The 18,298-nt window shown below is 43.0% G+C and overlaps 2 protein-coding genes across 5 annotated transcripts; one reads left to right on the top strand and one right to left on the bottom strand.

Annotated features, from left to right (window-relative positions):
• Nucleotides 1-282: 282 nt before the first annotated feature.
• On the top strand, nt 283-6,564 carry LOC135487235 (solute carrier family 15 member 4-like). Of its 2 annotated transcripts, XM_064770739.1 has the most exons (12): nt 283-529; nt 856-997; nt 1,158-1,359; nt 1,741-1,839; nt 2,470-2,522; nt 2,767-2,909; nt 3,172-3,350; nt 3,678-3,886; nt 4,485-4,656; nt 5,026-5,190; nt 5,631-5,759; nt 6,178-6,564. In XM_064770739.1, the coding sequence occupies exons 2-12, from the start codon at nt 983-985 to the stop codon at nt 6,441-6,443; spliced, it is 1,632 nt and encodes a 543-aa protein (XP_064626809.1). In that variant the 5' UTR covers nt 283-529; nt 856-982; the 3' UTR covers nt 6,444-6,564. The 2 variants fall into 2 exon arrangements, with proteins under 2 accessions (XP_064626809.1, XP_064626808.1); XM_064770738.1 differs by lacking the exon at nt 856-997 and having other exon boundaries at nt 6,178-6,563.
• A 413-nt stretch (nt 6,565-6,977) lies between these two features.
• Nucleotides 6,978-10,634, bottom strand: LOC135487236 (type-2 angiotensin II receptor-like). 3 transcript variants are annotated; one of them, XM_064770740.1, is made up of 3 exons: nt 10,546-10,634; nt 7,276-8,614; nt 6,978-7,068 (listed from the first exon to the last, which is right to left on the bottom strand). In XM_064770740.1, exons 2-3 carry the CDS (start codon nt 8,287-8,289, stop codon nt 7,021-7,023), a joined length of 1,062 nt encoding a protein of 353 aa, XP_064626810.1. In that variant the 5' UTR covers nt 8,290-8,614; nt 10,546-10,634; the 3' UTR covers nt 6,978-7,020. The 3 variants fall into 3 exon arrangements, with proteins under 3 accessions (XP_064626810.1, XP_064626811.1, XP_064626812.1); XM_064770741.1 differs by having other exon boundaries at nt 10,514-10,577; XM_064770742.1 differs by lacking the exon at nt 10,546-10,634 and adding an exon at nt 10,276-10,376.
• Nucleotides 10,635-18,298: the final 7,664 nt, after the last annotated feature.

The following is an 18,298-nucleotide window of genomic DNA, read 5'->3' as shown; positions in this document are numbered from 1 at the left end:
CAAGATTGTTACGAACGCATATTTGCACACAGACTTTTGAAGTAGGGGAATTTGGTCCCTAACAAAAGCAGAGTCTTTCAAATGAAAGTTTATTTGAATGACTCTGCTAACAGTGTCGGTGTAACGTTTTGGCATCTTGACCCTCAACCGCCGACCCAGACTCCGTATGAGGGGAGGTAATGAACCGATTAACTCTGATGGTTCAGAATGCGTTTTGACTGTTCTCTCTTGGTCTGCCGCGCCCCTACACTGGAACTTTATAACTATAATGCGACCCGGCAATTACTCATATCGAAAAAATACTCTAGGGCAATGAGATTACACTGCAGCAGGACACTGAGTGTAGTTATAGCAGGAAGTTGATCTATGATATATGTCACATGTAAGGCATATACATCTTGGCATATATATTTTGTGCATGGGGAAAACCAAGACTGAAATGCAGCCATGAGGACCTAAATGTAGATCGACCTCACTGGGGAAAGGAAGGACCATCATCCTGTCAACGATGGACGAACATGATGTAGATGTAAGTAACGTGACGTCACAGTCAAAAGGGCTACTTGTTGCATCTTTCTAGCCGATTTATATGTAGTATTTACCAACAACCATTACTTCCTTGTATTGATCTCAATATTTTGACGCGGTCCTCGGTTCAGATAGACCTAATGGGAACGTGCACGTGCCAGAGGGCCTAATGCAGACCCACCTGACTGTTCGTTTGACTACTCTGTTCCGCAAATGGCATTCATAGTCAAAAATTTGACCCAAATTCGAATGTTATCGTTATTTACCCACACTAGGCTAACAAAAGCTGATACGAGACTAAACAAGATATTCTATACACCTTTCCAGAAATGGGGCGCTGAGTGTCCGAAATAGTGATGTCATAAGGGGCGCTGATAGTTCCAATGCAAGCCACCAATTTCGGGAAGCATGTTAGGGGCGACAGGTGCCTGCTGTGATGGAAGAGTAGTCCTTCATGTGTCTTTTGGTGGTACTTGTCTATGGCCACACCGATTTGAAGTCACGCAGAAACTGTCACTAGCACCCAATTGTACGGGTGGAACACCTCATCCTTTCCACGCAACCATGCAGGGGCTGATTCACGTAACCCGGGCCTTTGCATTTTATTTCACGGGCTTGTCCAATTTCAGACCAGGAGCGATGACTATGACGACACACGGCCGTTGCTGCATCTGCCTTCCAAGACAACCGTGGCACTATCGGCTGTCATGGTTGTTCAGGTTCTCAGCAGGTTCACCCTATTCTGTACGTTTGCCTACATACCGGGGTTCTGCAAAAATGACCTCAAGTTATCCGAAACTGCAACGGTCGTCATCAATGGATTTTATATCGGTCAGTGATATCCTAGTATTTCCTCGTACAATGACATAGTCTCATCAGTTATGTTCTAGTTTAGAAAATCAATTCCTATTCCTGTGACATCATCTTATCAATTCCAATAGACCAGTGACATACTGTTCTCTAATTGTTCTCAAATCATTTCCAAGTCCGGTATGATATAATATACTCTCCAGTCCAGTGACATGTTCCAACCGATTCGTTGTACAGTTACATCCTCTAATATACCTGGATCAGTGACGTTCTCAAATCATTTCCAAGCTAAGTGATACATTACTGTGTATAATGTATCACCAATATCCGTAGCAGTCGGTTTCAAGCCTTCGGATTATTGTGCGAGGAAATTAATAATTGAAAACTGTTTTTATTTTTCAGGTATTATTTACGGTATTCCAGCTGTAGCTGGCGGTATTGCTGATGCGGTCCTCGGACGATATAAATCACTCTTTATTTCAAACTGCGTTATTCTACTCGGTAAGTGGTCGAGAAGAAACACACACGCACGATTTGACTGTAAACAGGTGAAATCACAAAAACAGTTGTTGTTTTTATTATATATATAAAAGAAGGGAGCACCGCAAAATACACTCAAGCAACAGAGATGAAATTATGTCAACGGATGAAGAAGTCATTTCAGCTTTATCTTATTTTTTGGCTTAAACTGGAAACCTGTCGCAAGAAACCCCAGTGACCAACGTGTAAACAGATTTAACCGATGATAATTTACTATCAAAGCCAGTTCACCACTCCACCTTCAGATGGAAGCACTGGTTTGAGCTTGAATTGATATACAGTGGAACCCCGGTCGGCGACCACCCCGATAACGTGACCACCCCGCTACGACGACCAAGAATCGTCGGTCCCGGGTGGTTTCCTCTCTAATTACCCATTACAAGCCCCCCCCCCCCCCCCCCCGGTAACACGACCAACCCGGTACCCAGGCCACGACCACTGGATTGGGCGGTCCTGATGACCAAATTTACCCCTCAACCCTACCAAAGGGCCTAATTATCTTAATCGGTCGCGACCGCGTCTCCAATTAACCTCGGACCCATGAGTGGTCGTGTAACCGGGGTTCCACAGTACAGTTGCTTTCCATTCCAGGTGCCATCATCTTCCTCGTTTTAGTCATAATTGTTGATACTGGCCATATAGCGGTGAGTAGCTACTTAGTGGGTTAAGTTTTGGCGACCAGGTGTGCACATACATGTACATGTGGTAAGATAGGCCTTTTGTACAGGCGCCCCTAAACCGGGTTTTGCGTCGACGCAGCATGAAAAGAGTTTTGAGAAATCCTAAAGAAAAGTGTTATTCCGTCTGATATTTCACACCATTATCTCCCAGATTGTTCCTTATGAAACGCCGAAATGGGCTTGTGATCTCAACTTCAACCTTTTCCAGATGCCCTATGTTCTCCTCCTCCTCATCACATCTCTGGGCCTCATCAGCTTCGGTATCGGCTCATTCAATGTCGTACTCATGTCCTTCGGGATGGATCAGATCGCCAACAAGTCCAACGCTAATCTTTGGTCATTCTTTCTTTGGTAAGCGCCACGTAGAGTATGGAGTGTGGAAGAACTTTGCTTTAGATTGCTGTTGATATCAAAATGCGCTGAACACCACAGTCGGGGCTGAAGGGTTGCGCGACAAGATTCGCTGCGGGAGATTGTTAGCCTGTTTGTTTAAGCGACCTTCATGACACAGTTTATGTGGAGGCTTTTGGGGTGTGTACTTGTATGCTGTTTTACAACAATGAGCTAAATGAAAATTTCTCCAGCGCTATAATAAATACTGTTTTTCATTCAGGAGGTCCTGGTTCACGAACATTGGGAAGCTGGCAGTTGCCATGGCTTTTACTGGGGACACCGGTACCTTCGACAGCCCTCGCATGCTTGGCATGGGAATAGCCATCGTAGTTTCTGCAGCGTTGTCTGTGGCCATTGTTATCGGCTGCAAGAGGGCGTTTAAGATCGAAAAGCCTCAAGGTAGGCCAATGAATAATATATGAATTAACCTAATCGACAAATCAAGTCGAAAATCGCCTTCATTGCAATCAGCATTCACGAAAGACGAATTAAATGTTGTCTCCAGCGACTACAACAGCCTTCAGAACTTTGGTCCCGGATATGACGATGGTACGGTTTGCGCATAACTGACCAATCAGCTAATAGAGTCCGCAAATGATGTTGCGCTCCTTATTATGCATGATTGATGTCATTTGCTGGCTCTGTTAGCTGATTGGTCAGTTATGCGCGAACCGTACCAGTGAGATGCTTTTATGAAACATGAAATAGCTATTGTTTCTGCTTCAGCAAAACAAACATTTAGAAATATCAAGCTGGGCTTCTTCAACATTTTCCCATTCGCCAGGAAGTATCCAGTGTATTTCTCAAACCTGTCTTACGCCGCACAAGAAACATTCAAAGCTTCCATGCATAAGAAACGACAGCTATTCCGAAAAGTGGTACTGTTTGTCGGCATCTTTGCAAGCTATGGAGTTTACGACGCTATCTATATACAGGTAACTTTGAGAAAATATCGGGTTTGATGCAAATAATCTGTATATTGTGGTTGGTGGTCATTTCATGATAAACTCACAAAGTTTGAGATTACTGTGAAGTCCTGCGCGCGGGCCGAAGTGATCAGTACTGCAACACCTGGGCATTTCTAGCCATCTGATCACTCATGATGGGTACCAGTATAGTGGAAAATTCGTCCCCAACCCCATTTCAGTGCAAATACGAGAAACCTTTCGGCCAATTGAAGAACGATCACTGACCGCCGTGCTTCATTTGCTGGAACTGCAGTTGATGAAAGATCACCACAACTTTATAGAGCTTAGTGCTTGGATGTTATCCATCTTGAAGTTTTACATGTTATGACAAGAACACTGCGCAAGGGGTGTCATCTGACACAACTTGAAAGATTATGTTGTAACGTTTCTAGAACTCTGTATCTTTATTCGCAAAATGAGCAGAATCTGGATGAAAACCTTTGCACGGTTGTTATGTTTTTATGGTATACAGTAGAATACACCATGTATCGGCTGTGAAGGCACTAAGCTAATGTTCAGCCTTGTGGAGAATACCAAATCATTGATTATGTGGTCTCATTTTCAGATGAATTCGACTTACCGGGAGCAAAGAAAATTCTTGAAGGAGGAACCTTATGCAGAAAACCTAAAGATGGGAGTTTTTCAAGCATTTGCTGCACTTTCTGTCATACCTTGTGTAGAGCTGGTTAACCGAACCAAGGGACTCTGTAAACCGCTGTCAAATTTGTCACTAATAGGTAAAAATAAAACTTGGAATATTCTACTGAGAAGGCAAGGCATTATTTCCGATATCCGACCATAGGGGGCTTTTACCTCCCCTTTTTGTCTTCGCTGTGTTGATACATGTAGAACTCTTGTTCTTGTACACAGTCAAATTCTCTTATGACCACCGCTAGTTTCGAAAGTTGTTCATGACTTACAGTCCTTCGAATTCTTCACTAGTCTTCCAGCAATGACGGCCTTCAAACGCCAGTCTTGTATCACGTCCGATAGCTGTCGTCTCTATAATTTCAATCACTTTGTTTTGGAGTCTATGTCCTTGTACACTGGCCTATGTCTCTCCACAAAACCGACGAATCGTAGTTCACTCATTTTCTTTACCTAAGGCTTCGGAACCATTTTCATCATCACATCTCCGCTGTGTGCGGGAGTGTTGGAGACCGTCATCCGCACAAAGCAGTGGCCGGGGACCGACAGCGGCATCTCCCTGTTCTTTCAGATCCCGCAGTTCGTTCTCGCAGGAGTTGCTGACGTCTTCATTTTCATTCCTTGTGAGTTGAAATAATTAGATTAAAATGCTACCGGCTGCGAAAGGCTCGTGTCACTCTTAAAGGAATTCCGCACCATGCAACATTTAGACTCATTTACATTTCCACCGCCCACGAAAATGAACCTTCTCATTTCCTAGCTCCACCAGCACAGAAGAATGCTCAGTTAGCAAGGTTTGGGATTCTGAAAATCAGCTTAGGGAGTGTCTTCGGGAACTGTAGAAGTGGAATTCAATATAGTATTGACTCTTGCATAAATTTGGGTGTTTCATACCGACTGAAGCGCTGGAAATGAATGGGCATTGTGTTCAGAGGGCGATATTTACTTAATATTCAGTTTCCCTAACACAACGATCGTTAATAAGCTGACACAATAAAATTGGTATGAAATAACTGTAACACCTCACGAAAAAAGTCATCTTATAAAGCAAAAATTATTTCAGCGCACGTCTTCGCTTACGACCAAAGTCCGAAACATGCTCAGAGCTTCACATTCGGGTTGAACTACACAGCAGGAACAGTCGTATACGTGGTTCTCTACGTGGTACAGGCGGTTTTTGTCCAAACTCCTCGTGAGTATATTAGCCTTATACGGTAAACGTTTGGTTATAATGAGACATAAAAGACTCGTAGCCCAGTTGCCCATCGTACCACTCTTGGTCATCCTCGAAAAATCAGTCAGTCGTATCATCCTTCCCTCGCACACGTTACATAAACTCGGTCGTTAGTGCCGAGTGTTGACCTGAAGTTCAGGATGTCTTCACGACATTACTAGGAATAAGGACCACGAAGACCTTGCATTCGATGGTTTTCACCGACTGGTTTCTCTACTGCCGTTGGTTAACTTCGCTTAGGTGCTGCTGATTGAGACAATAGATATGTTGTGGCCCAAAGAGCACACTGTCACTGTATTAACGATAGCGCCTTTGTCTATATGCTGGGTAAAACGAGATAAAAATGTTTTACATTTCTACGTTATTTGCTTTCCAGAACCAGACTCCTCGCCTCACGTTGACGTCTTTGAATACCTCTTCTACATCCTCGTTGGAGCTGCTTTATTCATCCTGCTGTTTTTGTTCTTGCCCCTGTCAATCATGTATCGTCGGGCGGCCATGAAACTCCAGAGCGAGGCGGATGACGAAAGTGGTGACGTCACACTTACGGAGAGTATTCTGGAAGCAGATGAAAATGAGTGTTTGGACTACGGGACAGTACGATCTTCAACATCGCACTCTTCTGAAACAGTTCACTCTTGACCATGTTGTAATCTGTACATCAGACGATGTCAGTTACTTGTATTTTTGAACATATAAAAAGACAATATCCCACAATTATTAGGCTCCACTGGTGTACTGAACACATCTTCATGTAGGCTGCTTCGAGATGTAAGTTCGCTTTTGCCAATAAATCCTCAACTAATGGTTTCAATGTCCTTATCACTAATAAAATGCATTGACAAATCAAGTTAAATTCATCAGAGGAAAAATCGGTAAACCTCTCTCTCTGTGACAAGTCAATATCTTGTTTGCTTGTGGAGAAGCCCGCACTATCTTATACGATAGTGTCTTCCAAAGCGCGGAGGCCCAAAGGTGCAAAATACGAATACATGGACTCACGACTTTTTGAAATTCAGATTTTTACTTTCTCAAGAAGTAATACATTATAGAACAACAACAGTACTAATTAATGAAAAAGAAGTTTTAAATAGACATTGCTGGCAGCCTTGGGTATTTCCTCTGGGCGAGTACATCCGCCGTCTGACAGCGAAAGAACGGAAGAGTTTGCTCATTCAGACAATCGAGTATCCAAGAAGTATATCGTGCATGGTCCGTTTTATCCAGATACTTCTGATGTTGGCTGTGGTTTTGTCTTGTGGTTCACCTGAAACGGATAGGCAAGACGACTGTCATTAAAAAGGTACATGATTTCATCGGCCGCCATTGTCACCTCGAAAACATTCTCCAATATTCTCCCGCGGCGGCGTTTACCCCGGTTTGGAGTGGCCTATCGACGTGTAGATATTAAGCTTTTGATTCACCATAAATATAAATGTTCTTTTCTCACATTATGAAATATTCTTATACGTACCCGCGTGTTTGCCGTATTACTCTCCGGACCGACGGTGGCAGTCCTCGTAGCAATCCCGAGAATCGATCGGAGCTCTTTACGGAAGCGAGGCCCAGACAGACAATATAAAAGGAAGTTGATGGCACTGTTCGTGAAGCTGAGCATGAGGAGGAAGGCCCAGATGAGTTCGTACTGAGCGCGGTTGTGGCCCTTCGTCTCGATCCAGTTAGGGACCAAGACTTGGAACAGGACGCTGGGGAACGTCGTCGAGAAGAATGCGATGTTGATAGTCATCATAATAATCGTGTTACTGCTAACCTTTTTCTTCCCATCACCTTGGGCGGTACTTTTCCTTTTCTCCTGCCAACTTTTGTTCATTTTTAGCTTCAACAGCACAGAAAGGTTACAAACCGACATTGTGCACATGGGTAAAATGGAAAAGTTACACATGTCCCAGGTTAGCCAGACATTCGCCCAGTAATCTCTGAATTGCGGTTTTGGTCCGCAGACCCCGCTCTCGTCACGCCCTTTAAGGACGAGTAATTGCGAATTGACGGCTGCTAAACTTAATGCTATCAGCAAACAAGCGATGTATGCTATCCGAATTGAGCAGATTCTCTTTGCATGGAATGGAAACCACGCCGCCAGAAGGCGCTCAAACGAGACGACAACGAGAATCCACGATGAAATATCCGTTGTGATGAATTCTGCATAGTTTAGGACAGTACAGGTTATATCGTTGTAATCGTAACGTGGCGTTCCTATAATTGTGAAAATTAGCTCGGGCAGTGCTGCAAGATATATGACACAGCAGTCAGACACGGCAAGGACGGATAGATAAAAACTGGTGGTCGATTTCCTCATCTCTTTGCTGCGCATGATCATGAAACTTAAAACATTTCCGGCGGTGCCCATCGGGATGATGATGATGCACCACACTATTTTCACATAGTTTGCCACCTTGAATTCAGTATAGGTCTTGTAGGAGTCAGTGGCATTGCTTGTATCCGATGCTATTGTGGTAACATCAGCCATTTTCACTTTTCCAAATGGAAAGATAACTTGTACTAAAGGAAGTATGTATGTTCTGAAATAGGAAGAAGGTTCGTCAGCAACACGTCGAGTTGGGGCACAATCTTAACTCTGCTGGAAATCAAGTTGTCGATTATTTCGATACATCCTGGTGAAAGATCTGTCCGTATGTGTTTCAGAAAAGAAAGAAGGCATTGATCAGCACAACCGATATCCACCTTCTCCGTTTTTAAGAAAACGAGAGCTTTAAATGGATGTTTAATTCACGAATTGTCGCGGAAGACGCCGGTTCTTGGGCACCACACCAGTCGCGTTGTCATTCTGGTAACTGTAAAAATTGAAGAAAGAAACGTTTGCAGTTGCATGCTGTATCAATGCCGATATGCATGCTAGGCGCCTTTTACCTTTCAGAGGCGGGCGCCTTATACCTTTCAGAGATAATGTAAGAGTGTACAGCTAACACGTCAAAGTTTGAGCGAAAGTGGTCAAATCTTTCTGGTGTCCATGCCAGTATGACAAGCAAAAGACCCAACCAATTGAGAAAAATATGTCGCTTGTGATGGACCCTACCTATGTCTGGCGAATACTGGGTCAGCAGGCCAATAAAGAAACCTTGCACCTAACCGTAGTGGCACGTAAAACACTGACTATAAGTACCAGATACGGATAAGTTTTGCTATAAGTTGCCGATCTCAAACTCTCTATTGATGAAATACCTTTACTTATGAATAAATATACGACCAATTTAATTTGAAGTGTTTATTTGAGGGAAATAATGAAGTCGTATTAAGTCAGGAGCGGTGGCCTACGACTTGTATTACGACTCCCCTGTTTATGTGAAGGTCCAGATTGGGATTTCCAAATTCTCTTAGATAAAGATTTCTATTTGGTAAGGCCGAAGATGTCACTAGATAATCGTATCTCTGTTTTAAAGATGAGTCGGACTCGGAGTGGTAAAATTCTTCTGAACCTCACTTTAATATATATGCTAACAAGTTATTGACTGAATCATCAGGTAATCAACACATTGAATGGATAACCATAGCCGCATCGTTTTGTGTTACTCTTTGATGTCTGATCATTCTCGATACCGACAACGATTTTCCGGTAATTTCCTGCCACATTTACTGGGAGGCCGTAAATTTACTTCGGCACAATTGACTCATCACTCTTTGCCAAACTGTCAGTGTAATTTTAGACCTACGGTTCTTTTGGCAAAAACTTAATTCCGTGCCAAATCAATAAATGTCGATAATTCATTAAAAAACGGCCAACGATTATGAAACAGAACTAAATGCACTGTTGTTGCAAATGGCAAATGGTTTATTTTGTGTCAGCCGTCCGTCATGCTCAATATACCTGAAACCAAGTGATTTATCTTTGTTTCAAATTGTGGCAAAGCGAAACTGCTTAACGAGCTTTGGCAGCCGGATGATTATACGTGTACAGTACTTCTGTTTTGGCGCTTTTGACACTTGGAAATTTTACTCCAGTTTTGAAATATTTGCTAATCACTTGTCTATCCTCATATCTCTGAGACTTAAATAGTTAAAAACAAATTAGTAGGTGTGCAGCCGAGATCATCTACCAATATACATATAGGATGTCATAGTACCAAATGCCATGCATGTACAGTACGTATATTGTATTCTTTTGGCTGAAACCTGCACGTCCGTTAAGAGAAACATCCCTTGTTTGAGCTAACGAGCATGACCGCATATGCGGTCATCAACGTTATTCAAACATTTTGAAATAGCTACAAATATATCGAGAGCCTTAGATTTTTCATGAAATTGTAATATGTGCCCGGGCCTTTTTTAGTCGAATTCGGTCAGATTTAGTTACATTATAGAATTTTTGTACTTTGTAGATTATCACCACTTTTGAGGTATTGGACGGCACTGATATAATTAGGCTGATTGATGATTTGAGGGCGACCTTATATCAGTGAAAAAGAGAGCATCGAACAATATTTTAAACAAATTTTACCTTAACGTTATCCATAGCGTTGGTCTACATCATGACGTGTGTGATATCTACTGGTATCAAGTATTTTTCACAGCGCACACATAGACAGATGTCACGCGTAGAAAGCCCGCCGTCAACGCAGATCAATGCAAAACATGCATCGAACAGGCAATCATACTCCAATATCAAAAAAGGTAAATATTTGAATCAGTCTGAACAGTTTCCGATATCCTACCGATCAAGTCGCTAAATAACGTACACGTGTGGTGTCAGCATCCTAATATGACTTACCATTTATCCTCACGCTATAAGTATAAACTCCTGAACATCTGAAGTCGACAATAAATGCGCCGAAGTTGCTCGTGATACTAACTTTCAGCACCATTGGACGTCCCCCCCTGGTTTGTTTGCTTCTATTGGGGAAATACGATCATTGTGCTTTGACTCCACGCTGAAATCCCTCCCACTGTGACCTGATTGGTTACATTTAACTGTCCGTTGCCATAATCAACTGAAAACGATGATATATCTCGGCAATCTTGATCAGATTAAGAAGGCACTATACGTACATGTGTTATGACAAATTACTAACAGAAAAATGGCATGCAGTCAACTTCAATGATGATATAACTTTTTTGCTTTAGTAGAATGAGATTATCAATTAATGCTAATAAATTGTACTTGTACGATGCACACATTATTATCTAACATAATCCAGGCGGCGGTACATGTTCATGTACTCAACGACAGAATCATACAGAAGTTGTCAAACTTTCTTTGAAATATATATTTTTTAATAGTATGTTGTTCCAATGGTTAAGCATCCTAACCAATTGGGTAGGTGCAAAAATAGAAGCAGTAAAAAAAAGAAAATCACATTTCGATATTTAGTTTAGAAGGTGTATTAGAATAGAAATTGGTACCTCACTGTCGGTATTATTGTCTTACCAAACACAGCTCAGATGGTGCTATTATTTCGCCGAAGACCCGCTCGGCTGGCGCTTCGATTTTGGCCTACATCTTAGCTCCACTCCTCGTTTATTTGGTGAGAAAACCAATACCTTCCGCTCGGCATCAGTTCCTTAAGTTAATGTATCCGCTGTGCATCCGCGATCAATGATGTTATGTGCGCCAAAGATACCTAAAACGATTTGCTGTGGTAGACGCTGAAAACCATAATTAGGCTATCCACAGGGACAACGACCATATATCAAAAGATATGTTAATATTTGCATGCCGTTACATTCCATGGCGTTATTTGTTTTGAAGATCGTGTTTACTCGTATCCAATAGCAACATCAAGTTATTTTCCATAATCATAAGGCATACTTTGCAAGCAGTCGCTTGACATTTACAAGAAGTCATAGTGCAGTAAGTACAATCATACATGAATCAGGAGAGTAGCAAAAAGTGCAATTAGGCAAGGTAAAGTGATAAGTAATGTACAGTAGATTTCTCTGGTGAGAATCTTAAGAAGGCAACATTACACGGAATACGTAAATCCAATTTCTATCCAATCTAATTTTGTAACTACTTGATCGAAATTTACTTACAAAGTACCTCAACCCAGGTATCGACTGAACCTCAACCAAGTGGCTATAACTTTCTTCTCTTGAGAACTAATCATACCTTCTTCATTTTGCAACAACGATACCGCTTGGTTTTTTGCAACCAGTTATTGTGCACTCGGATCGCTTTAGAATTACTCAATACTTTCCTAAGGACCGTGACAGGACACTTGATTTATTGATGTTTTTTAGCCATCAGGCATTGGGTAATTATTTTTAAAAATACGCAAAAATGAAATGAACGGCGGAAAATGAATGGTCCCTTTCAATCTGGAATTGGCCACACCTTAAACGAGTATCAACGGATAGACACTACCGATTGGCGTCATTAATTAACCCCCTACCTCGGCTCATTAGGCGGGATAAAATTGTTTACCTTATCTCTCTGGGTATTTTTCTTAGACTTAGTAGAAAGATGGATTATCTTAAAGATTGGTCCGAAAGCTTCAGCGATACTTTTGAATATGTTTGCGATGATCCTTCAACACGATTCATATATATATATATAGCTGTATTGACGTTAGGATGCCAAAAAAGGACAGACTTGACTGCGAACGAAGTTAAAATGGGTAAATATACATCCTATTTCTACAGTGTTACGCTGAAGAATTCTTCGATACCTTCTTACTCGATAAGATCAGCCAATTCTTGCTAATTAAGTCATTTCTGACACTCGAATCCATGATCGTATCAGGTTTGCATCTTCATAAGGAGGGGAATCGCGGTGAATTCGTTTGATCTCGATCTTCTTTCTGCATGTTATATGTTTGATGTGTTAGGAAATTAATGACGAGATAGGGTTGATCGCTAATGAGTTTAGCCTTGTCCCCCAGTTGACCGCAAAAGCCGATAAGCCTGAAAAGTCAAGGAAACGGTGATTCGCAACTATAGTTTGAAACAACTAGTGCCAGTGTAATGTTATGCGCTATAGGGTTACGCGTCATCTTCTCACATGTCCATACTATGTGAATATATGGCCTAGTTTAAATTAATTTTCAAAGCTTTATTGTTATTCCTCTGTTGGGAATCCGCGAGTTTTGGCTAAGTACCTTGTTGGTAGAATGAAGAATATTCACCTTCTGTGTCCGAGGTACAGGTATACGAAGCTAACAAGATAAACATAATTGATTTTGCAATGATTCCGAGTAAATTTTGTTTTGACAGTGAACTTTTGTAGTCAACGGTAGCAACAAGCTTTGCATGCTTTGATATTGCTTATTGTTGAAAAAACAGCTTCTTTTTATCATGGAGATTCTTATACGGAAACCAACAGTAAAATGTGTAAAGATTCCTTCCGCCGACCTGTCCTACATGACGGACGCGGTCATCTCACTGAAGACGAATCAGTGCTGATAGGTTCTTCATTTGAACAAAGAATCGCACTTGAGTAACTGTCAACAAATGTATCGCTTCATTATCACCGTTTTCCACACAGTTCCTTTAGTGCCCATTCCAAAAGGATTCACACTGGATTACATGAAGATTTAATAAGTTTTATGTTTTCTAAGTTATATTTATCGCCCTGGGTCATGACTGGCATTATCTGCAGTGTACGCCTGTCCAAAACTTAATCGGTGAAGATCGACGCCATTGACAGAAATACATTCTTTTTCAATGGTTTCGGGAGATAAGCCACATGGTGTCCGCTGTGTCCACCGGAATCGAGAGGTCAATACGGTATCACTGCAAGACAGTTAACCAATGTGATATGTCACCCATTGGACATTGTACGTGACCAAACATCGAACTTCCCATTGAAGGATGTAAAGATATCGATACAGTTGCCTTGAATGTCCTCCTTAAGAATAATTACTATCGATTTGTCCGGTTATATCAAGCAAAAACTTGTAAAGATTACCTATATTTGCAACAAAATCTTATCGTTTTTGCAGTGTTAGAGTAGCCCGGCTGATGGCTTTATTGTTGTTGCCAATTGCTGCAAGAAAACCTCATTAAGAGACACTATGAGGGCTTGCCTCTTGGTGATCTAGGTCATGTTTCGGCACAGATGAGTGTGGTTGCCTCTTGGTTATCGAGGTCATGTAGCGGAACGAAGAGGGCTTTTCCTCGTGGTGATCTAGGTCAGGTAGCGGCACCGATGAGGACTTTGCCTCTTGATGATCTAGGTCAGGTAGCGGCACCGATGAGGACTTTGCCTCTTGATGATCTAGGTCAGGTAGCGGCACCGATGAGGACTTTGCCTCTTGATGATCTAGGTCAGGTAGCGGCACCGATGAGGACTTTGCCTCTTGGTGATCTAGGTCAGGTAGCGGCACCGACGAGGGCTTTTCCTCTTGGTGATCTAGGTCAGGTAGCGGCACTGATGAGGACTTTGCCTTTTGATGATCTAGGTCAGGTAGCGGCACCGACGAGGGCTTTTCCTCTTGGTGATCTAGGTCAGGTAGCGGCACTGATGAGGACTTTGCCTTTTGATGATCTAGGTCAGGTAGCGGAACCGACGAGGGCTTTTCCTCTCGGTGATCTAGGTCAGGTAGCGGCACCGACGAGGGCTTTTCCTCTTGATGATCTAGGTCAGGTAGCGGCACCGACGAGGGCTTTTCCTCTTGGTGATCTAGGTCAGGTAGCGGCACCGATGAGGACTTTGCCTCTTGATGATCTAGGTCAGGTAGCGGCACCGACGAGGGCTTTTCCTCTTGGTGACTGGGACTTGTAGCGGCACCGATGAGGCTCTGCCTCTTGACGACTAGGACTTGTAGGAGCACCGATGAGGGTTTCCCCTTCTGATGCTCTAGCACTTGTAGCGGGAGTGATCGACTATCGGGTCCCTTCTGCCTCGCAGCACGAATTATTATTATATAGTAGAGCACGATTCCCGGCGTTTCATCACCTCTCGTCCGTGTCAACCATCATTCATAAAGCATCCTAGTAACTTCCATAAATACCCTGTCACTAATGACGCCCGGGTTGGTCTCGCTCAGTGACCTGTAATGTTCTTGCATACTTGGAAACTGGCCTAGTCGACTGAAAGCTGATTGGAGATCTTCTGGGCAATTAGTGACATCTATTCAATCACGCTACACTGCACCCCTCCACACATGCTTTAATGAAGATGATTGATACATCGATGTGATATGGTTTTTAATGGATGCAGTCGTGTGAAAGCTGACTTTGGTGTATGAATAAGGTTAGTTGATATTTGAGACTGAGAAGTTGCCTAACAATGTACATCTCTGAATCTAGACCCTGAGGTTCTTTGGTCTGACACTGGCATAACGCTGTTATCATGTGAAATATATGAAACATGGTTTCACTAGAAGCGCAAGAGTCGGATTTACCATTTTCACTCTCACAGCCGGCGCACTGTCAGTTTTCATTAGCTCCGAAAGAATGACAATTATGAAAGCAAAATGCCTTCACAAAGCACCGTTTCAGTAACATGTTAGGAAGGCAGTTTGCACTCCGGTCTCGCCAGTTACAATTAACAAGGTACTGATTGATAAATGGAATAGCCGTGTCGGTCGTCTTGTCAACCGGTATTGGCTAACAGTCCAAAAATCTCCATGTTTTTCGCTCAATATTCTGGTACCGATAGTATGATTTCCGTAAGTAAGTATCATTATGTCGAAATTTGCTCATTACTAAAATCCGACCTCACTTTTTACTTGAAGTTGCACTGATTGTTATGTCATGGTGATGTTGTAAGCTGCAATTGCATCATGTACGGCATCCAAAGGCATTATGCGGAGCGCCACGGTTTTGACCTATATTTTTGCTGCATCTTGCAGTGTTTCGTAGACCAACCAACACGTTTCGTTCGGTATCCATTCCACCATCCAAGAGCAGTAATTGGTACGTCTTGTAGGCAAGAGTCACATAATGTTCAGATCAATATAGCTGATACTAGTAATAATGAACCGTTGGGTCTTGTTTCAAAAAGACAAACAACATGTTTATAAATACACCGTGTAAGCGGATTTTACTTGCAAGTCGATCGTATAATTATTTCCGATATGACCCCGTTAGTAGCAAAAAGACGGGTGCGCTCCGGGCGGTGATGGTCGCGATGATCTTACGGGGTTGAGGACAGGGCACGCGCTTTAATTACCGTGTGATGCTTTTTATTGGGCTGTACTTGATAATGATCTTCTTGCGTTCGGCTTATTATCAAGTTAGGAGTCTTGGCTTGGTATGGCATGACTCCGCACCTTTGAACCTTTTCTTGGAATGTTTTGCGATCTCCTATAAAAACGAAGGTATGAAACTACAGTAAAGCTCAACCGACATTCTCCTCGATGATAATAGATGGTCTCTGCCGTCATTAGTTCTGGCCGTCACCGTCTCCTATGCACACAGAAGTCCGCGATATTAGTCAATTATGCTGTCAGTGAAGATGAGCTTGAACTACTTTAAAATGGCGAACCAAACAACATTTCCATCATAATGATGTCATAGACATTGAACTCATCTTATTTGTGTGACGTCACATTGGCACTGGCCACGTGACGTCATGGTCACCGTAGTAACGCCGTTAACGCAACGAGTTGCTTCCCTGGCTGTTCTTGTGCGCATTATCGTCCGTTTTATGGCGAATGAGTAAAGAGAAACGCTTCGTTAAGTTTAAAAATTATCACACAGCACGCCTATAGTGCTTGTCTTGGTACCATGATCCTTCTTGCGGAGCGGATAGACCGTGAAGATGGATAGTGGCCCGACTCGACCTCCAGAAGAACGGCCAAGTACAAGGCGAATACTACAATCAAGGACAAATCGAATTCAACCAAATACAAGTACAATACAGCCAAGCACAAGTCGACCACACCCAAGTACAAGTCGACCACAACCAAGCACAAGTCGACCACAACCAAGTACAACTGTAATGCAACCAAGTACAAGTCTACCACAACCAAGTAGAAGTGGAATGCAACCAATTGCAAGTGGAATGCAACCGAGTACAAGTCGAACCCAAGCACCAACCTATCAGGATACAGGAGGGTTGGGTCAGAACACACGTGGTCAGCGGAGACCGGAACAGAGCTACGAAAACCTTACAAACCTTTTGCACGAGCACCCATATTTGAATCACATCGTACGGTTCGTCTTCGCGCGACACGCCGACATTGTATGGCCAAGTGGGAGGGAGTTTCGTAACATGACCCCAGAAGGTCGAAGAGAATACTCAGAGAGGATTAACTACCTACGGAGCGAGATCAGACAAATCAACACAACCAACACGACGCAAAGGGGGAATCCTGCCGCACCCGTACAGCGCGAAGAACTCACCCGTCACGTTCTACGGTACGACAGGCAGTCGTCCGTCGAGCGTTGGCCGTCCCGTAATCGCCGTACTGATGAGCCCGTACTCTGGGCGCCAGATCCAGCTGTAGCCCTGGTAGAAAGTGAGGACTCTGATTCGGAACTCGATGACTTCTTGAACGATTACTTCCCCGAGAATTACGACACTTATTACCACACTCACCGGGACAATATGAGATTGACCAGGCAGGAGGAGGCGAATGGAGACGAGGAGTATGATCGTGAACCAGTAGTAGGGGATCAACTGCTGAAGGTAAGATAACGAACACATGTCTCAAGGCTGCCAACAGAATGAAATAACAAAACTCTCTCAGTGACATGCGTTCCCCTAATTATAATTACTGATATTTTCCTTTCGTTCTTTAGCCCGAGAGCAAGCGACCACCTCATCGGCGTAACCGGGACCATAGCTTGGAAACTGTTGTGGAGGTCAGGCGACTGTATGTTGACGACCCTCTTATCATTGATGACTACGCAATGGCGAGAAGAGCCTGTTGGAAGTACAAGAAATGGTACCAGAATGGTAGGATTGAATTTGAATGACTCTCAGGGTGATGCCAACAAAAGGAATTGCGGTAAACTCGCCGCACGCACCATCCAAGAGGTTGCTCACCCTTCCGACTCCCAATTCCGAGTTCAATTCGATTTTACTTACCTTATATGAGGTCTACGATTTCTAATTTGGCTTACTTTTACTCTTCTTCAGATGTCCCTGCACATATGGTCCGTTGGGTACGCGACAAGAAAAGGAGGATTGATAGGTTGTATACGCAGCATCTTGCCTACATAGATGGATTGAAGGAGCGGCGAAATGACGCGAGTATCACGCGCTTCCTCAACAATTGGCCACGCAGGATAGAAAATGCCGAAAATGCAACTATTGGGCTTAACTTGCACAGGCAGTATGACGAAATCATCAAGCAGTACAAAAGACACCGACATGACTTCCCAAAATTTGGCAAACGGAAGAACAGAGATATGTTTAAGGTCAGAAAGGTCGAATCTGATGACATTAATACGGAGGAGAGCGTTGTGGCTGTGGATTCTTGGGACCAGGTCGCTCTTGCAGTAGATAATGCAGAGCTGCAGTTGGAGAGAATGTCTTCTAGAGCGTCGTCGGAAAGAAGAATGCTTAACATATTCAAGAGGATAAGGAAGGCCTTCCGTGTATTATCTTCCTGTATGAATACGACAACAGTCGT

Source organism: Lineus longissimus, chromosome 4 (assembly GCF_910592395.1).
Source record: "Lineus longissimus chromosome 4, tnLinLong1.2, whole genome shotgun sequence".
Classification (NCBI taxonomy): domain Eukaryota; kingdom Metazoa; phylum Nemertea; class Pilidiophora; order Heteronemertea; family Lineidae; genus Lineus; species Lineus longissimus.
This window is presented reverse-complemented; position numbering and strand designations above follow the sequence as displayed.